This window comes from Cinclus cinclus, chromosome 8, assembly GCF_963662255.1.
Source record: "Cinclus cinclus chromosome 8, bCinCin1.1, whole genome shotgun sequence".
In the NCBI taxonomy this organism is placed as follows: Eukaryota; Metazoa; Chordata; class Aves; order Passeriformes; family Cinclidae; genus Cinclus; species Cinclus cinclus.
Genome location: NC_085053.1, coordinates 26,890,952 through 26,911,274, shown reverse-complemented (window position 1 = coordinate 26,911,274; position 20,323 = coordinate 26,890,952). Strand labels below are relative to the sequence as shown.

Here is a 20,323-nt window from a genome sequence, read left to right as displayed (position 1 = left end):
AAGAGGAGAATAGCTGAAAGGAAAACATTTCAAAGAAGACAGAAAAAAATGCACCCTAATGAAAATTCAGAAAAAAGTTTTTCTTTCTACATTTCCCCTCCTTTTGTGAAGACTCAGCTTTCCAGTGGCTCCTAAATTGACCATTCCTGGTTCCTGCTCTCACACTGTCACCTATAACTCTCTCTCTTTCCAGACTGTTATTGCCATGGCGCTGAATTTTTACACTTTATTTACATATTTATCACATACTTAATGTAATACTGGCTTTAGTGGAAATGGCCAGAGACAACCAAGAATAGGAATAGAAGACATCTTCCACTAAGTTTATTCCATTTCTTTGAGAGTTCTTAACAAACTTCTTCAATGTGCAGCAAGTTAAAGACACAGTTTCTTGTAGAGTCTGTGATGGGGTGAGAGAACAGTAGGGACAACAGTACAGAGAGGTTTCTATATAGAATCTTATACAGAATAAGAAATGATATCACATCACAGTGAATAAGTAATGTTTCTTCAGCTTCCCCTAGACCAGTCTGAGTTTAATATCAGAACCTTAAGATATTTACTTTCTTAGAAAACAAAAAGGTCATAATTTTATCATATTTGCAATATCATCTCATTGACCTGTGAGGTTTCATTGTTGTCTGAAATGTAACTTTTGTACTCTGAATGCCTTATTTGGTGGGAAAGCCCCACTGGTTAGAACACGTTGGTTTTGCTTTTGTCATTTAAATTGGACACTCAGTGCTTCTAGGGAGGAAAGGAAATACAATCACAAATTATAAATATGCAAACAAGTGGTTCTTGGGCAAGCACAGCCCAGTACCACAAAACAGCTGGGTCTGCATGAGCAGGTTGTAAATCCCCTGGCTATAAATCATGACTGGTGGCTCAAATAAAGTCTCACAAAGTTTAAGTGCATTGTCCCCTGCCCATCTCTCCTGTGCCAGGCTTCAGGAGGCCTTAATTCCCTAGGAAAATTGCAGCATTATAACCAAGTATTTCATAGAGCAGCCACAAGACCCCACCACTGCAGTATTAGGACTCTTTTTAGCCAATGAAATGAATTGTGAGGAAGAAATCTGACACAAGGTAAAAACATCTCTTACCCTCACCTTGGTAACTACTCTGTGTCTCTTCATCTGAGGAGATGATGCACTCACCTGGCCATAACTTCCATTGCACATCTCTAACCCCCAAGTTAAAGGAAAAAAAACAGCCATTTAGGTAGATAGGAGCTCCAAGTATATCTGGACTTCATGGAACCAAAATTATCTGAGAATGGAAATCTGAACACTGCTGGGCTGTAAAAAATTTAGATAGGTGTTTAATTTCTTCAGTATTTTCTCCGTTATTTTCTACTTGGATAAGAGGGGAACCATCCTCAATTTCATTAGTAATAAAAAATTGGTATTAAATGAACTACTCATGTATGTACACCCTGTGCTTAAATAGCAATTGCTCTTTACAGTTTTTCATCCAAGCTGCTTTTGTGGTGACCTCAGTTTTCCTTTGCTGTTGCAGGTTCCTACCAGCCAAAAGAAGGAAGGTGTTTATGATGTGCCAAAAAGTCAACCTGTAAGTGTAAGTATCTTCCCTATTTATATACAGTAAGGGAAGTGGGGTTTTTAGCTTCTGTGACTTCTGTTATTGTTTGTAATATGGGTTATGGGTTGTTTGGGATTGTGATGTCACTTATATCCATCTCATTCATTGCTTGAATCTCCTTTCTGTCTTTTCTAAATCATTTTTGGGCAAGTCACCATTTTTAAATGTGTTATTTGTGGTTAGGAGTTGGCAGTAAGCCTTCTGCCTGTTAATGCTTGAGGTGCTGCCTGGTTTAGAAGGGCCCCTCTGGTACCCAAATGTGCATTGCTTCTCTAGTGCTCTAAGTATGCAAGAAGCCAAGTTTAATTCAGCGGAATTTTTTCTGTCCTGTGCCTTCTGTGGGCAGGAATAGATTAAAAAATAGGGGTAATGTTAGCCAAAAAACACCTTTTCTGTTCTGTGTATTGGCATTTTGAAAAGGTGAAACATTTATTCCCAAAATATATAAGGAATGGTAACAGGTAATTGAGAGGAGTGACAGATGCCTTTGAACAAGGTATGCATTTGCTGGAGGGTTGTTCTGCTGTTCAGTATATATTTGTGCTATAAATGCCTCAAGAAATTGTTGGATTGCTTTGGTTACACAAAAACCCAGTATTTTTTTAATATAAGGATCTGTGTGGGAGTGGAGAAAAACCAAGGAAAAGGTCAGGGATTTCAGTGTAGTGTTAGCATAGGGAGGATGCCTGTGTTCAACAGAAGGAGAGTTTTTTACACCAGGTGACTTGCACAGCTTGGGCCAAACAAGGTATGGAATAAAAAAAAAAAGAAAAAGAAAATGTGGAGAGGCTGGATGGGGACCTGGACTGTGACACCTCTGGGCTTTGCACAAACAAACAAACAAACTCTGCCAGAAATACTTCATGATGAGCCGGTAGGAGCAGGGAGGCATCTTCATGTTACCAGCAAAAATCTGGTGAAATAACTCACATTGCATCACTGATGGAGGTATTTGTGGGCATGGAGTAGCTGTTGAATTTTCCACTTACTTTTCATGTAGTTTTTCATGTAGTTCAGTGTTACAATTTTTCTGCTGTGCTTTTCCTGTGACTCTTTTATTATCCCTTCAGTGATGGTTCAATTTCACTCAGGGTACAGTGTGTAATTTAGGTTGTTGCAGTGTGACTGGGTGTGCAGTGCTTGCAATCATGTCTGCAGAGACACTCTGGTACTACCCTGTCCTGTAAATAGAGGATGCAAGATACAGGACTCGTGGAATCTACTCTGTCATCATCAAATGTATTTAATCTGCCATCTCCATGAAGCTGGTTGCACTTTTTTTTAATTTTTTTTGCTAGTTCATGGTTAAATTTAAAGGGATTAAAGCTTTTTCTCTAATCAATGTCTGTACATTAATAAATGAAGAAAAGGAGAAGAGGAAGAAAGAGGTAGCTGAGATCCTGTTTCACCTTCTTATATTAGTATGTATTAAAAGGGGGGGAAAAAGAGTGCTTAAAATTAGCAATTTAATATTCCACTGCCCATCTGATTTATTGCTCACCCTTCCACATGTGAGACTGTCATTGAGACGCTTGCCATAATTTTGTTTTCAATTTATTGCTGTCATTATTATATAAACCTCTAAAATTCAATCTGAGGGCAAATAATCAAGCTCATGTACCTGGTTTAAACATGTAAGGACACTTCCTTTATTAGGAGGTCTTGCTTTCAGTAATTTCATAATGGATGAATGAAGTGAGAAACTTTTTTGTGGCTCATGATAGGTTTCAGGCACTATGAATTCTCTGCTGATGATACATTCAGCTCTTATTAACAATGCAGCAAGTTTTGGTTGAATTCAGGCAGACTTGCCCATGGCCCCTGGACAGATACGGAGTTTCCATCATGGGATTATTTTCCTCTGGTGTGTTCCTAGGCAGGTTTAGTCTATGGGAAAAAAAAATGGAGAAAAGTGAGGGATAGTGAAGTGGTCATCCAGGTGCCCTCCAGCCTTGTCTCTCTGTAGCCAGTGGAGAGAATTGGCCACTTCTCAGGTTGGATTGGCCTTGGAACAACCTGCTCCAGTGGGAGAATTCCATTTAGAATGAAATGATCTTTAAGACCCCTTCCATCCCAAACCATTCAGTGATTCTTTGAGTCTGTGAAATTCCTCCCATCTGCATGTCCCTCTCAGATAGAAACAAATGTACATCTGCACATGGTTCTTTTGTGGCTGCAGATGAATTTTAAATGACCTGCAGGTATGATGGCTTCTGAAAGTTAGGCTTAGGTGGGGTGAGATCCACCACAGTGTAAAGGCTTGAGGGCAGAATCCCCATTTCAGAGGCTGCTTTGAAACTGAGCAGTGTAATTCACACTGATTTTCGGTAAGATACAGCTTCCGAAGGCACCTGAACCATTTGGGCAAATGTTTCTCCTTGGATATGGGATCCCGCTGAGGCTGAAGGTGTGAAGCATCTCCCTGGTGGTGCCAGGGAGGAGCAGGAGAGTTCAAAATTGTGTATTCACATACTTAACAATGCTGTGCCATTGTGTGAGGCCGTTTGTCAGAGGGTGTCAAAGTGCTTTATAGCCTGGCTCCTCATGATCTCCGATATCAAATAATGTAAATACAGAGCAAATGAGGCAGAAAGGAATGAGCCTCACATCCCGGGGCTGGAACGGACCCACTGAACTCAATTATCAGCAGTGGCTGCTTGCCAAGTCACTTCTCTGACATTGGGATGAAAAGATTGCTTACTCAATGTAATTCTTGTATTTCCCCATCTCTCTGCTGCATCCCTTCCCAGAAAATCCTGCTCTCCTGTGGTTTTCCTCTGCTGGGTGTGCAGCTGAGCTCCAGACCTACACTTTCCCTGGAATTCAGTTCCCTCCCAGTACCTCTCCCTTCCTCTGTATTAACTCACACTTCTTGAATTTGTTATTTTGTCTTTGCTCTGTCCTTAGACTAGTTCTCCTATTCCCCATTCACTGAGAGTAGGCATCAAGACAAAGAAAGCAGCGTTACCCTAAAATCTTCTGTTAGGTGGTGCATGCACCACTTAGAAATTCTAGTTCTGTGTGTGAAATTAACTGTTCTAAAAAAAGGGAAATGTTTAATGAGTTCTTTTTGTCATAATTTGCCTTCATCTCCCCATTAAACATCCACATCAAGTTCTACCTGTCACGGTGTTTTTAGTAATAAGAGTCAGACTGTAAATACCCTTCACAGAGATTGTCAGTCACATCACAATAAAACCTTCTCTCCTCATCAAAATGTCTAAACTATCTGCTTAACAATTTCATGAAGGCTTTCAAACAACTCATCTCACTGCAGGGTAAAGATCCAAGGCATCAGAGCTGCCTGAAATGCAGGCAGGCATTTGGCTGGGGCCAGCTACATGGGGAATATCAAACCAGGCTGGAGCAGACAGGGAGAAATTCCACTCTCTTAGGACATGCTGTGGGAGGAGCAGGTGAAGCTGGACCTGAGCACACTCAGGTTTAGCACCACAAGATCTGCTTGGTGGTTCTGGTGTGTTTGGGAAAGCTCAGCTTTGACTCTGGCTGGGATTGCAGTGCCATTCCCACATCTGGCTGCTCCCAAAGTTTGCATCAGTGGCTTTGCAGAAACAACTTGCAGGCTGCTGATGTTGACTTCAGCCTCCACAGTCAGGCTTCAGGATCAAGTCCTCAGACATGAGGAGAAAAGGAGTGTACAGTCCTGGTCTCTGGCCATCTGTGCTGGGAAAACTGTCCAGTTTTATTTACATTTGCTGCAAGAGACACCTGTGTTCAAATGTCCTGACTTAGTCACACTCAATTAAATCCCATGTATGAGGTTTAATAGTGCAGTGGGAGACATGCATTTCTAACAGGAACAGCTACTTGTTGCAAAATTGGAAAATATATTAATTTGTTGGCACAATGTCTTTGTGGCTTGGGTTGATGATTTGGTGGGCCTTTGTTTTTTTAGACAGAGTCGTAGAATGGAAATCATAAAACCATTTGGATTGGAAGGGACATTAAAGATCTTCTGTTTCAGCCCCCTGCCATGGGCAGGGACAACTCTCACAAGACCAGATTGCTTCAAGCCCCATCCAACTGTTCAGGGGGATTTTTGAGCTGTCTTTTGTGGGATATTTTCTGGTTTATTCCTTAATAAAAACTTCATTGGCACAGGAAGCAGAAGCTAGGTCCTCCTCCTTAATCCTCCCAGTTTATAACATCATCATCAACATAAAGTGATGAAGTTCCTGCATGTGTGTTAAGTACATGGTTTATGTGGAATTTAACACTCGAGCTCAAAGTTAAAGGCATTTTAACCAAATCTTGAAAAATCGGTTTTGCACTGCCAGGTAGAACAAGACAATTCGGAAAGCTGCTAACCTGAATTCAGAATCAGATTTCCAGCAATCGGGAGGGGTTGGATGTTAGAATTCATCCTTTGTTAATGTATAGACAAGTAGAGATAATCTGGTGAGTTTCTGAGCATTCAAAATCTGCCCATGCAAATGTCATGTTTCAGACCATCCCTGATTGTATATCTGGCATGTCAAATAGCAGGCTTTAACAGTGAAGGAATGCTGTTTCACAGATAGGAATAAAATGTCCTAATTCAATTGTTCTTTTACACCATATGGATATTGTGGGCCACATCTTGAGCTGATTTTAATCTGGTGGAGTTGTCCTGCTAGCAGTTTTCCATCCTGCATGGGTAATACCATTCCCCCAGTGTGATCCTAAACCCTGCTCCACCAGCAGAATGATTACATGCCATCAAAGCTTTGAATTCACTTCCTAGTGCAATCCTTTTGGATTTTGGGATGTAATCACACAGCGTGGGGAAGCTGTAATCCAGCAATGCTGCCCTTGATCAGTTTGTAACTGTTCTCTCTCTGTGCTGTTCAAGCAGCAAGAAGAAAAAAACAAAATAAAATCAAGCCCAGAGATGCAGTGGTGACACAGTTTTCTTGGTGGCTGTGGGGCACGTGGGGGCTGCCATGTGTGTGGCAGTTTAGATTTCTGTTTTTAATCCAGAACTTGGGTGATATAAATCAGTGGTGAACATTTCAGTGCCCCTCTGAGTTAAGCAATCTGTTGGGTCACATGTCTAAAGGCTTAATGTGTATTTGCATTCCTAAACTTCCCTGGGTGCCTGGGCATTTTTATGGGTGTTATTCTGCACCTTTTGATATTCTCCAAAGTGGAGAAGAGAGTGCAGTTGAACCATAGATGGATCCCACTGATTGTGTCACAAAGTTCTGTCACATATTTTTGTCTTTTATTTAATATGACCCATGCAGATTTTTTTTCTGATAGAAGCTGATACATTAAATTAACAGCTACACCTTGTGTTGATTCACTACTTTTGGATTTGTTCAGGGCCTTACAACTCAGAGTAATTTGCTAAAACATTTATTTACAACCTGCTTGCTAAGTGATGAAGTTTGCAGCTTTACCTGGTCTGCATCACTTCGTGCTTTAAATTTCATCATTTGCACAGTTAGGGGTTTAATTTTTGCAAATGCATTCAGTGCTACCCTACATTATTAGGTACAGAGGTATCTGGCTTTTTTGCCTGCTGAAACTCATGGGATTTCCAAGTTTGGAGAATACCATGATGACATGGTATTTAGTAATGAAGGTAGAACTAACTTGTGTCTGAAGTTTGGTTAGAGTTCCAGTCAGCTGTTGTTTTGAAAAGCAGTAGGTACACCTGTCAAATGGTGCCTTGCAAGTATTTTAAATAATAAATATGAGGTTGTGCCTTATTCCCTTCCACTGTTAAGTTTATTCCCTGCAAGCATCCTGAAGTCCAGAAGTGGAATTTGGCTCCCATGTGGAAGTCTGGGTTCTCATCGTCTCTTGTGTCTCCCACCTGCAGTTAAAGGAAGCCACCCCTTGTCCCCAGGCTGTGATCCTGACATGGAAGAGCTTCTCTTTCCCTGTCCTGACCATGTGTCTGGGACCTTTGCACCAGCACCCTTTGTGCCTGGGAAGTTTCATTGTCTTAGGAATGTGTAGCCTGGGAGCAGTGTGGGCCAGGGCTGCAAGCTGGAGTCACTCTGGTGCACTCTTGATTTATTAGAGTCTGTCAAGGAAAAGTGGTAATTGAAGCATTGCAAATACCATTTCCTATAAGAGTAAATACCCCAAGTACACAGGGAATTCAGAATTAAGTTCCCTGCAAATGAAGAGAAAATAAACAAATGAGTAAGCATCTGTTTTGATCATATGAAGAGTTCCTTAATTTAAAGGAAGCTATCGAGCAACAGTGGAGCAATTCAATTCCCTCAACATGCTTCGGTAATCTGGGATGTCAATTATATCCAGCAGTCCCAGTTCTTCAGCTGTGCAGGATTGACTAACAGGATGTTTAACCAGCACATCCAGGGCTTCCCAGTCACCAAAGGAAACTGGACAGTTGGGCAATGCAGTGAAGCTCAAGGCTGCCCTGTAGTTGGGTACATCACACCCAGGACTTGGATTTATGGCTTCAGGAGAATTCCCTGAAGGAGAATGGTCATGATCACTCATTCAGAGTTACCCTGTGGAACTGAAAAGAAGATCTTTAAACAGGAGAATTCCCACATCCCATGGGATTCTGAGCGCTGGATTTTTGCCCTGTGCAGTGTCAGATACCCAAAATGCCTGTATTTTGGATAAAGAATCCATCAGTGGTTTTATGGCAGCTCATGTTGCTGACATGACCTGTACTGGTTGGGAATTGCCTCCATCATTGGAAGTGTTGGAAGGCCAGGCTGGATGGGGCTCTGAGCAGCATGGTCTGGTGGAAGGTGTCCCTGCCCATGGCAGGGGTTGGAACTGGATGAGCTTTAAGGTCCCTTCCACCCCAAAGCATTCTTGATTCCGCAGTGAAATGTTAACAGCAGCCTTAAAATGAAAGGGTTGTGCTCAGCTGTAGCTCTGTAAATCTGGGATGGAAACAGCAGTCTGTAACTGGGAGAGTTCGTGGCATTTGAGGGTCTCTAGGATCTGTAGGAAGCTGGAGATTGCAAAGACATTGACAATTTTTTCTTGACACACGTTCTTCTGTGTATTCTCTTTAATTGGGAAGTAATTGAGCAATTCTTTGTTGAGTTCCCATGCCACTTCATTAATTCAGCAGTACTTTTACAGGAAAACAATGTCTGTGGGATGTTTTCCGTGTGTCTCAACCTACCAGACGTGGTTTGACTGATGATGGGTTTAGTCACAGTGCCTACATCTCCTTCATTGTGGTTCTAATTGTTTTTCTTAGAATGAGTTGTGGTTAATTAGCAAGCTGCTTGCAGCTCATGGAGCTTGTAGCAATATCAAGATGTGGTGGAAGGTGCAAACAACTGGGGCTTTGTTGAACCATTTGAACCATCAGAAAAGTTGTTTGTCATAGCCAAAATATTTACATGTTCAACTGAAATAAGATAGAAAATCTTTAGTTTGACCAACCGTTTGACTTCCATGTAAAATCCATGTCAGAAAAAGGGAATTGGAGATGCAGAGAGGCTGTGGTTGGGTGACTCCTCTTTTGTCTGCTGGGCTATGTGGTTTAACACCCTGAGTGCAGGAAACCAAGTTTAAATCCCTCTGCTGCCATAAAAGAGTTGAATAGCTAATACCCAGCTCAAAGGTTAATTACTAATTGCTGGTTGTTTGCTATATTTAGTATCCTTCGTACTCTTTTTTTTTCTTGCTGAGCTGTTACAAGTTAATTACCACGTATTTTTTTCATGCTTTTAAGCACCATCTTTGCTCCATTCTCTGAGATTACAAAACCACGTTTAGTGAGATGCTACTTTTATCATCTCATTTGCAAAAGTACAGCAGTATTAAGCAGGTTTTCTCGTGCCATATGTCAATATAGATCCCTTGCTGCTGGTGAAAAACAGACTGAGTAGCAGAAGTTGGATATTGTGGCTTGATATGTATATGGGAGTGAAAGAAGAAGGTGCTTCACACCCATGTGAGCACAAGAGCCCTGTTTTAGATTTCCCTTTTAGATTCTGAACTTCTGCATGGCTTAGAAAAGATGTTTTTTAGAGGACTTGGTGATCAGAGGGAGTACTGGAGTGGAAGTAGATCAGTTTTATGTGGTTTATGAAAGCTGCAGTTCACTTGTCTCTTGTCCTTATGGGTGCCTTCCAGCTCAGGCTGTTCTGTAATTCTGTAATTGCCATTGCTTGTGCACTCTGGAGTTTTCTCCAGCTCCTGGACAATAAGTTCTTTTTTAGTGAATAATGAAAAGTGTCATGAGGAAGGAATTCTGCTGCTGGCTTGGAGTGGTTTAAAATTGCTCCTGGCTTGGAGTGGTGCTGCTGCTTTGAGGAGGCAGATTTACATATTTCATGTTTGAAAGATTTACAGAATGTCTCACATGTAGAGGAAGATGGAGCTTTCATGGCAGGTTTCATGTCACAAGGATTAATTCTCCTTCCTCCACCCTGGCTGCTGGGGAGGGCCTGGCTGAGCTGGAGGGGGGTTTCACATTCAGCCCTGTGCCTTTCTGATTAATTAAACCAAGTTTTTGCATCACTCTGTGGAGGAATCCTCCCATGGATTAAAACCAAGAACTGGAGCATCTCTCCAGGTTTCTGGTGCTGGAGGAAGGGGGCAAACAAGGGGGCTTGTCAGAGCACAAAGTAATGAGCTGCTGGCCAAAACAAGCCCTCTGAAAGCCTTCTGCTTTATTTAAAGAGCATTTTCAAAGTCCCTGGAGTTCTTTCAGTAAATGGACAGAGCTTCCCTCACACTTTCCTTACCTGGGGCTAGGGGAATGCAGGGTCAGCTCCAAGAAGGTGCAGGGCTGTATCTGTTCCTGTTTGTGCACAGTGACATGATGTTACTTTGGCTTTGCTTTTCCCACTCTTTTTTTTTTTCTTCTTTCTCTCCAGCTCTGTGATGAGATGAGGGGGGAAAATCATTCAAGGCTGTGAGATATTTAAGTGACATAGAATTACTGGTAACTTGTATGAAGCTTCTCAGTCATCTTAGACTTGATTTTTGACAGCCTGCTGTTGTTTGTGTCTGCAGAACTGAAGTCTCCACCACTATAATAAATGTTACCTGAAATTTAGCATTCTGAAGTGATAATAAGTGCTAAGTGTAGATGGACACAGATAAGTACAGATTGAGGGCAGTATATTTCCACGTATATTTACATACACACAAACTATAGATTTAAATATAACTTGAATTGACTCATGTTATTTTCAAAATTGCTATGGAAAGAAAATAATTATCCTAATTATGTTTACATTGATGTTACAGTTTCCCTAGTTAGAGAAATGCATGTTTTTTCTGAAGATACTTGGTTTTAGGGCCTTTATCATCCAAAACTCAATCATTCTTTTTCCCCTGAGGATTTTAAATCCCTTGTTTTGCCAAGCCAGGGAAAAGTTCCATCAATGTAAGCAGGATCAGAGCTCACTGAATATGCTTATTGCTGAATTAATAAATATTTAGGGAAATAAATAGGTGTGTCACAAGTGGTAAAATTGCTTTATGCACCAGAAGATGAGATTTAGCAGAAATGAAGTGTATGTTTGCCCCACATACCAGCAGCATTCAGACTCACTGTTTTGACTGCCTGATTTCCTACCTCTGCTCACAGCAAGATGGAAAAGGTTTTCATTTCAGTGCTGAAGTCAATAATTATGGAGGTTATCATTTTCATGCTCAGAAATTCATGTCATTTTCATAAATCATTCATCTCATTTCATAAATCATGCTTTACAGCTGGAGAATGGAAACTTATTGCTGGACATTGATGAAAATCTTGTTTCAGTCACTCAGGTAAGGTTGTGAAACTAAAAAATACTTTAAGGAAATATAGCTGAAATAATCTATAGGAACAGTGCAATTGGAAAATGTTCATCTTGGGATTAACTTCACTGGAACGTAGCTAATATCAGATGTGAATAATCTTAATGAAGCATAAGGGGTGAAATCAGTTCTGTAGTGACAGTGAAATCACAGAAATAAAAGATAAGTGCTTGGTGTCCAGGATCTCGTGTGCTCCAAGTAGATAAAGGCAGCTCTGTGTCAGAGAAGATGCATTCATTTATTCAGGCTGAGAGCTGGGTTATAGAAAAAAGACTCCTGAACCATTTGGGACTTTAAAATCTACCTCCAAGGCTTGCTGTTTAAAGCTGCCTCCAGTCAGTAAATGAAGGTGTTGTGTTCTCATTAAATTTATGTTCACATTCTCTGATGTGGTTCTGTAGCTCCTGTTACATACAAGGTTGCTATTCTGTAAAAAAATAATTCCCCTGTAAATGTGTTTCTTTTTCCTGGGGAATATTGTGAGTGAGGGTTTATTATAACAAAATGCTGTTGACTTTCCTATCACTCTCTCCAGCTGCCTGTTTAGAAATGTGTCTGCAGAGCTTTAACAGAATTACATCTGTGAAGAGTATCCAAAGATCTATCACCTTGAAGCACTCTGAGAAGTATTACTATTCCCATTATCCAGGAGTATGGAAGCACAGGGGTCTGAGTTACCACCTTTCAGATGCATGTCATATAATCCAGAGTTCAAAAGTATCCTGACTATCAATTTCCAGCATTCCTGTGAAACCTATGCTATTTTTTCCACCAAAAAATGTATAGCTTTGCACACAGCTGTGTGTACCTTGCCCTTTCCCATCCTCCCTGGCTTGCTCATCTGCTCCCTCACCTGGGGTGGAGGCACAGGGGAGCTTTTGTTCATGGAAAGGACACAAGTGTTCCTCAGCAGCAAACAGTGAATAGTTCACAAGGGAGGCAGGAGGAGGGCAGGTTTGGGGTGCTGCTAAACAAGCAGTTTGGAGAGATGAGAAGAAAGTGGCTCTTGGAGTATTTCAATGTCACCTGACACCTCTTGAGTCAGCAGTGCCTACAGGAGGCTTGAAGTGATTTCCAAATGAGTGCTGCTGTTGTCATTATTCCCACTTTCCTGGGCATTTTAACAACCCTTGCCTGATGTGTTTGTGCACACTGCAGAAGGGACTTAGGCTGGGTTAGTTGCTTGTTTGGGGTGTTTTTTTTCAAAAGCTACTCCTGGCAGTATTTTAGTACAGAGCATTAGAATTGGTGTACCCAGAAGAAAATGTGGCCTTCCTTCTATTTCCCTTCTGCATTTCCATGCAGATACTTAGAGGGATATATAAGCCCATAAGAAGAAAATGCACTGTTACAGCACTAAAGCAATGTGATCTCTTTAATATAAAACATAATGTGAGATAATTCATCCCTGGGTACATTGTGATGTGAGGCTGAGAATAAACAAGAGCTGCTTGGACAAATTCCAGTTCTAAGTGATGGTGGTCTTGCTTTTATGTGTGGGAATAGAGACTAGATTGAACAAAATGTATAAACTTTTGATATGTGTAGTCTTACTCCTTATGGGATAATTTATAATGGAAGGTTAAAGGCAGGAAAAAATCTTGGGGTGATCTTTGTCTCTTGGAAGGCTGTAAAGCCTGACCTGCCAGTTTGGTTACTGTCCAAAGCATTCAGGGGCTACTTCTCCAGGACAAGGCTCAACTGAATGTCAAACCTAGCCATGTGATAGAAGGATCCAAGGTTTATGTGCCTAAGATGGGGAGAAGATTCAATGAACTAACCTAAGATTTGCCTTAAATCTTGTTCATAATGAGAATTGTGCCTTCCCATATTTTGTGGGTGTGGTTGGGTGTGATACTGGTTAAACCAGTAAGAAAGGTAGTGAGGAGAAGTCCTTCTCCCCAAAGCTTTCCAGTATAACCACCCTGGTAGTGGTGGTGGATGGGGTTTAGGTTTTCTGCAGAGCTCTGAGGGATCTGTGCTTTAACATCCCTGAAGTCCAGCTGAACTCATTTGCAGGTGGGTAGAGGGGAGTGAATTTTGCTCTAGAATCTGTGAAGGAGCTTTGATTATGCAGCCACTCAAGTTGCTTCTTGTAACAAAGTGTGTTTTTTCTTCTGGTCCAGTTAGCCAGGCCTGCATGGGTGACCTGTTTTGAGCCCCCTGTGAAGGACATCCCAAGGAAATATTTCTAACAAGAATTAAATGTAGAGCCACAAACTTGCAATAACCCAGTTGTGCATCCTCTTTCAAGTCCACTTATCCAGGTCACACCTGTCCCATGGGCAAGGGGAAATCAGGCAGTGCTTTAAAAACCCTTCCCTTCTGTATCCTCCTGGCACTCCATGTGCTGCTGCCATGCTCTAAGACCTTGAAGTGAGGGTTTAGAAAAGGAGCCAGGGAAAAGGACTGGCTGTAAATCATGCTTGGAACTCGCTGATGTTAAAGGCAGAGCAGTAATGCATCCAGTCCTGTTCTGGATAGTTGTTTCATGTTTTGTTCATTTTTTTTTTCATTTTGGAGAATTCCCTACAGAACTGTTTTTATAGTGAGTTGTTGGCTGTTTGGGTCCATTAGCAATATTGAAATCCCACAGCTTGAGCCTGTGTGCTTCCTGCATGTGGGACTTCACAGCTGAAGCCTGCAGGACTTTGGGAAGGTTTATCTTGTTTGCTGTTAGCATATAACTTTACAAGTTGTAACTACTTAACTCACAGTTTCTTCTCCTCAAGAGATAAATGGATTTATTTTTTTTCTCTTTACAGGCTGTTACCCAACTAGAGCTTTTTGGGGACATGTCCACTCCTCCTGATGTAACCTCTCCCCCAGTGAGTACTCAGGGAAATTGCACTGTGTTTTTCCCTGCATGCTATTTTCAGCACATTTATTGAGCACATTTACAATTTGTGTCCTCAGCCATTGAAGGGGGGAGGTTTTCAAAGTAGTTTTTAGGTTGCAGGAAAATAAAAGTGAAGTAAATTGAACGTGCAGTCCCTGCTTCACGACAATGTGCAAAAATAGCTTTGATTTTAATTTTTCTGCTCTAGTGTTAAGTGTCACGTAGGGTGCAACCTGAGCTGCAGATCTGCTTCCCTGGTGTTTGTCAGAGGGAAATGCTTCACTGCACTCTCACTGCACTGCAGAAGATCCAGTTACAGCCTCGTATTTTGTGTCTCTGGATCCACCAAGCACAGATCCCAGAACTGGTGTTAAAGGAGGGAAATAAAGAGAGAAAGAGAAAGAGAAAGGGCTGGATGTATTTTAAGGGCAAAAAAAAATGTCTCAATAAGTTTCTCAGCATTATAGGATGACAAAAAAAAAATTGTATAAAGATTTTGTGCCGTACATTAAGCTATAGGGAAGTGTGAATATACTGGGAAAATTCAGGTGCTGTGAGGTCAGGGACCTCAATCTCTAATATATTCTGGATCATTCTGGGACTAGATGTTCAAAGCCTTTCTTCTCAGCTTATTCAATTGGATTTGGTGTCTCCTTTAACGTAGACCTATGATTCTGGTCCTGTTGGTTAATTAGAAGCAATATTTATTCAATTTTCCTGTAGATACTTCATTTACCTTAACTGTCAATAATAGCTTAACTTTGGTCACTGCCTTACCCTAAAATCACAAGTCTGTATGTCCTGGAGAAAGAAATTATGTCAGTATTTTGCATGTGATGTATTCTAGGCAAATTTCACCTTGATTTTTTTCCTCTAATAGAAAGTTTCTCAATTCCTTTTTTTTTTCCCATCCCCAGCAAATTCTAATACTTTTATTTCTATTGCTTCTTCTCTTCTAAATCTTCCCATTCTTTCTTCTTTCTCATTCTTCACTTCAGACCTGGATTTTCAGAGTTCCAGGTGATGTGACAGCAATTTGCAGCAGAAGCTGCAGCTGATTTGTAACCCTTGTGTTTTCTCCCTGTCTCCCTGCAGACTCCTGCTACTCCAGGTGATGCCTTTATCCCATCTTCATCCCAGTCACTCCCTGCTAGTACAGACATGTTTGGTTCTGTACCTTTCAGCACTGCTGCCGTACCCTCAGGTAAGAAGAGCACTGGAATTACAGTCTGGAATCAGACTGGGGATCAGTGCCCAGCTCTGGTTTACATTTCAGTACTCAGGGCATTGATTTTAGCAGGGTGGAAGTGGGGAAGGCTTTTGAGGTCAGTGCTTCAGGGCAAGACAAAGCAAGTCTTTAACAAGCAGGGAGTACATTAGTTTGAATTTGCCTACATTTTTTAAAGCAGAAGCCAAAAAAGTCACCGGGAGTTCAAGCATAGTTCAGCCATCTGGATAACAGAACTTCGAGGTACAGGAGCAAGAGAGGAAACAGCATTTAGTTTAGATTTGGGGGTTCTCTGGTCTCCTGTGAACAGAGACTGAGAATTTGATTGCACTTCAAAGGTATTCCACTTTGTCAAATCTTGAAATGTCCTCTAGACTTCCCTGTGTTCCTCAGAGTGCTTAGAATTCAAAAGCTGGGTGATTTTTGCACAGACACTGTGGTTTGATTGCTGATCTCTCCCAGTGCTCTCAGCCCCACTTAGGAAGAGAAAGGAGAAGGAGGAGGAAGAGGAGGAGGAGGAGTGCCTTGAATCATTCAGCAGTGACTTTGTAATTGGTTACCTCCTCTGATGGCACCAGATTAGCCACTGCACCTCAGACAGGTTACAGTGGCAGTGAAGTGTTTGGGGATAAAGTCGATGGAAACCTTCTCTGCTGGGATGAGGTCGCAGCAGGGGCACGATCAGAGAATGTCTGGAGGATCCATCCTGGACATCTCTTGGAACAGGAATGTATCTGAGCTCCTTCATCACTCAGGAATTAGGTCTCTCAAAGTTCAGTTCCTTATTTTTGATTGTATTGAGTTCTGGGCTTTTCCCTTTACAATGCAGTAGCCACCCTTACGTTTGTGATTTCAAAGCAACCTAGAAATAAAGCAAAGAGGAAAAGGTACAGGAGGACTATGGAAACACTCAGGTTGGAAACATGAATTTTAAAGCTATAGCAGTATTAAAATTGAGAGAGAAGTTAGATTATGCAAAGTATTAGGGATAAGTATTGAATTTAAATGTGAAACAGCATATCCGTAAAGCTCAGTACTTCTATCAGTGGAACATAATTCTGTTAGGTAGTTTAATTTGTAAAATGTTTTACAGCAGTTTTCATTTTAGAGCATTTTTGTTGTTGTTGTAAATAAAAAAACACCTGATCCTGTAATTCCTACACAGTCAAACTCTTGGTAGCTGTAGAGGAGGCTTCAGGTCTGACAGGAAGCAATTATCATTTTAGTTTTAATCTTTAATTTCCTCCTCAACTGGAGGAGGTTATGTTCATCTAATACCTGAAGCACTTTTTGTTAATAGGTATTTACTGCAGCAGAAACTCAAGATCTTTTTGATGTTCTCAAATAATTGGGTAATAACCAAGTGTGAGGGTTTTAATCTGAAATCATCTGGGTTGGATTTTTTTATTATTGTTAGTAGTAGTAGTAGTAGTAGCAGCAGCATGATGATGCAGTTTGAGATGATTGCTTTGCAGAGTCCACCAGCCTGTGGTTCTGTCTGTGAGTATTTGTGTAGTGATGGGAATTCAGTGTTTTCAGTTTTCTTTCCAAGCGTTCTGCAGCTCTGGGATCACTGGTGCAGCTTTGCACGTTTCTGATTTATTGTGCCACTTTTCTGCGCCGTTAAAATCTTTCATCCCGTTTGTTTCCCCCCCTCCTGCTCTCTTTATTCCCTGAAGGTTATGTTGCCATGGGAGCTGTCCTGCCCTCCTTCTGGGGACAGCAACCACTTGTTCAACAGCAGTTGGCCATGGGTGCCCAGCCTCCAGTCGCTCAGGTGATGCAGGGAGGACAGCCCATCGCGTGGGGCCAGCCCGGCATCTTTCCTCCCACCCAGCAGCCGTGGCCATCCGTGGCTGGCCAGTTCCAGCCCACTGCCTTCATGCCAACACAAACTGTTTTGCCTTTACAAGCAGCCATGTTTCAAGGTACCATTGCTCCTATAGCCGCCGTCCCGCCCACGAGCGATTCCAACAGGTCGAGTCCGCAGACAGACAGGCCCAGACAGAAAATGGGAAAAGAAATGTTTAAAGATTTCCAGATGGCTCAGCCTCCACCAGTGCCATCAAGAAAACCAGATCAGCCTTCCCTCAGTTGTACCTCAGAGGCCTTCTCAAGTTACTTTAACAAAGTTGGGATGGCACAGGAAGCAGATGATTGTGATGACTTCGACATCTCTCAGTTAAATTTGACTCCTGTGACTTCCACGACACCATCTACAAATTCACGTGAGTATTTATGTGCTTTCAGCCATCCCTTTCCTTGGACATGACTGCTCCTTAAAGCACTTCTGTCTCTTTTAAAATTCCAGCCCAGACACTGAGAACCTTCATGCATGCTCTGGCTTAAATGTGTTCCAGCCATAAAGGAAAATACCAGAGAGGAATTTCAGAGGTCACAGAAATGAATGGTCCAGATAGCTACAGTCTGATATTTAATTTCTAAAACAGTAATACTTGTTTTGTGATGGGAACATGCAAACTGGTTGGCGGAAGCCCATGACATTCCACCTTACAATTGGTTTCACTTATGTCCCATCCATAGTTCGCTGAAATTAGGGGATGGGTATTTATTTTATTAGCTTGACATATTGGACACACAGGGAAATTCATTGAAGAGCTGTAAAATAAGCTTATGGTGTTCATAGCGTGGCGTGGGGGATTTGCAGATTGCTGAAAAGAGAAATTCATGAGATTCACCAGGGGCCAGTCAGAGACGTTTTTCACTTACCTGGCAGGTGACTCACACCTTCCTAATGCAATGTAGTGGTGTCTCCCAGGTTCATAAAGACATAGGCCAGATGCAGCCAAACTTAATTTGGAAGTTGCCAAATGAAATCAAACACATAGGACTGATTATGACAACTGTGCCTGAATTTACCTCCTGCAGCTCCTCGTTAGAGAATGATTCTCGGGGGTGGTGAAAGTTGAAGGATGTAAAAGCATGAGCAAATTTTGTGCTGAAGTGTCTTTTTGAAGAAATCAACAGAATAATTGTTGCTGTTGCCTTAATCCTTGTTTAGCTCCAACCCCTGCACCCAGACAGAGTTCTCCATCAAAATCATCAGCATCCCATACGAGTGACCCTGCTGCAGATGACCTCTTTGAAGAGGGGTTTGAAAGCCCAAGCAAAAGTGAGGAGCCAGAGGCTGTGAGTAGCAACAAGGTTTCTAAATCTTCTAAATCCTCACTGTCTCCTTTTAGCTAGAAAAGATAAAAGCTGATTAAATGTTGGTCTGTAGTGTCGGAAATAACTTTTCCAGTAGGGCTGGGTGGTGCTTATGGGGGAGCTGCAGCCAGAATTCCCATCCTGCTTTGGGTTTGACAGCTGCTAGCACAACATTTCTGCTGATGTGCACTATCACTGCATACAAGGAGCCAAACTCAGAGTTCATATGTAAGGATTTATCCAACGTCCTCTTTAGCACACCAGCAGTCACTTTACTCATGGTAGGGAAGTTTGGGGTAAAACAACAAACGTGCTGAGGCTGCAGAGAAAGATGTGAGAGTTTGTGTGTTAAAAGATGATGGCTGATGTTGCCTTGAACATTCTTGCATCCCAGTTGCTTGCCTAGTTGCATTCCTCAATGTTCTGGCCCTCAGTATGTGATTTCTGTGCCTTTATGGACCAAAGCAAGAAATGTTATCCAAGCAATGACAGTAAATCACCAGGTGTCTTAGGGAGGTAGGAGCCCGAGTGAGCCAAAGGCAACAGGGGTCAGTACAACAAAAAGTACAAAATAACCCAAGCTTGGACTCTTTCTGTTCCACATGGCTTTCAGGGCCTTTTGCAGTTCTGGTTGGCCTGATCCAGTACCTTCTGAAGTCTGTGGCAGCTCCTGCCTGGGCTCCAGCAGGAGCTGGTGAGGTCCTTTGGTGCCTGCAGCAGCTGTAGGAAACCTCTACAGCTTTGGAGAGCGGGTCAGTGGCGAGGCCTCACTCCCTGGTTTTCATGAGATAGGATGTTCTTGTTATGCCCACAGCATGAAAATAACCTCGTGTTGACTTTTCACTTTCTATTGTTGAGAAAAAAAGGTGTTATGTTCTTGTATTCTAGCCTGATGGGTCTCAGGCCTCCTCCAACAGTGATCCCTTTGGTGAGCCAACTGGTGATACTATAAGTCCACAGGTCGGTAGCTAGATAGCACAGGTTGGGGTAGGTATCTGTCCTTTTTTTCTCTACACCTTGAGGTGTTCACTTTTGCTCTTCCACCAGTGCCTGCCATTGCTTTCATGGATGCATGGTTTATTTTTTTCCTTTTTCATCTCTTCTGTTTTGCCTCTCCATCCTCCACAGTATATTTCTCATGCTTGGTGGTCTGCATGGCTTTTGCCATTCACTGAGTGTTGCAGCTTCTGCAAATATGTGTGTTTCAGCTGCCTGCATGCTTTAAAGAAATGTAGACTTATTTTACTTTTTGTTCAAATTCTGATGGCAAATAGGGAAACTGAGACATTACTAACAATGTATTAGGCAGAGCATTTTTTTATCAAAGCCACCCTGGCCTTCAGTCAGATGTAACATATTAAATGGAATAAGACATCTTACCCATAGACATAATAATCATTAAATAAAATTATGTAATGATATGTGAATGTCTCTACCCTAAATCAATGGGATAATCAGTAGAAGAAGCACGTTTATTATCTGCATGTAAAAAATATTGAAATGGGTTTGTGTATTTTTATCTCTAACTGCAAATTAAAAACATCTGAAAATTATCATCATTCATATTACCATTGGCATACTGATGTTTTAAAAATTATTCATCAATGTAAGTCATTTAAACCCAGACAGACGGGAAAGATGATCTTTTCATCTTTTGTGTTACAGAACACATAGAAAATGTGGCTGCCTGTGAATGTTCTGTGATTTGTTTCAATACA

General features: G+C 41.7%; 1 protein-coding gene across 4 annotated transcripts in view; it reads left to right on the top strand.

The window, feature by feature from the left end:
* DAB1 (DAB adaptor protein 1) overlaps positions 1–20,323 on the top strand; it is a 98,476-nt gene that overhangs the window by 70,712 nt on the left and 7,441 nt on the right. The window contains exons 8-14 of one of the 4 annotated variants that reach the window (XM_062497563.1): positions 1,522–1,581; positions 11,284–11,340; positions 14,136–14,198; positions 15,305–15,413; positions 17,117–17,665; positions 18,460–18,587; positions 19,494–19,565. In XM_062497563.1, the coding sequence (XP_062353547.1) occupies positions 1,522–1,581; positions 11,284–11,340; positions 14,136–14,198; positions 15,305–15,413; positions 17,117–17,665; positions 18,460–18,587; positions 19,494–19,565 (1,038 nt within the window). Of the gene's footprint in view, positions 1–1,521; positions 1,582–11,283; positions 11,341–14,135; positions 14,199–15,304; positions 15,414–17,116; positions 17,666–18,459; positions 18,588–19,493; positions 19,578–20,323 lie in introns of those variants that run through there. The other 3 variants (XM_062497566.1, XM_062497565.1, XM_062497564.1) reach the window with 3 other exon arrangements.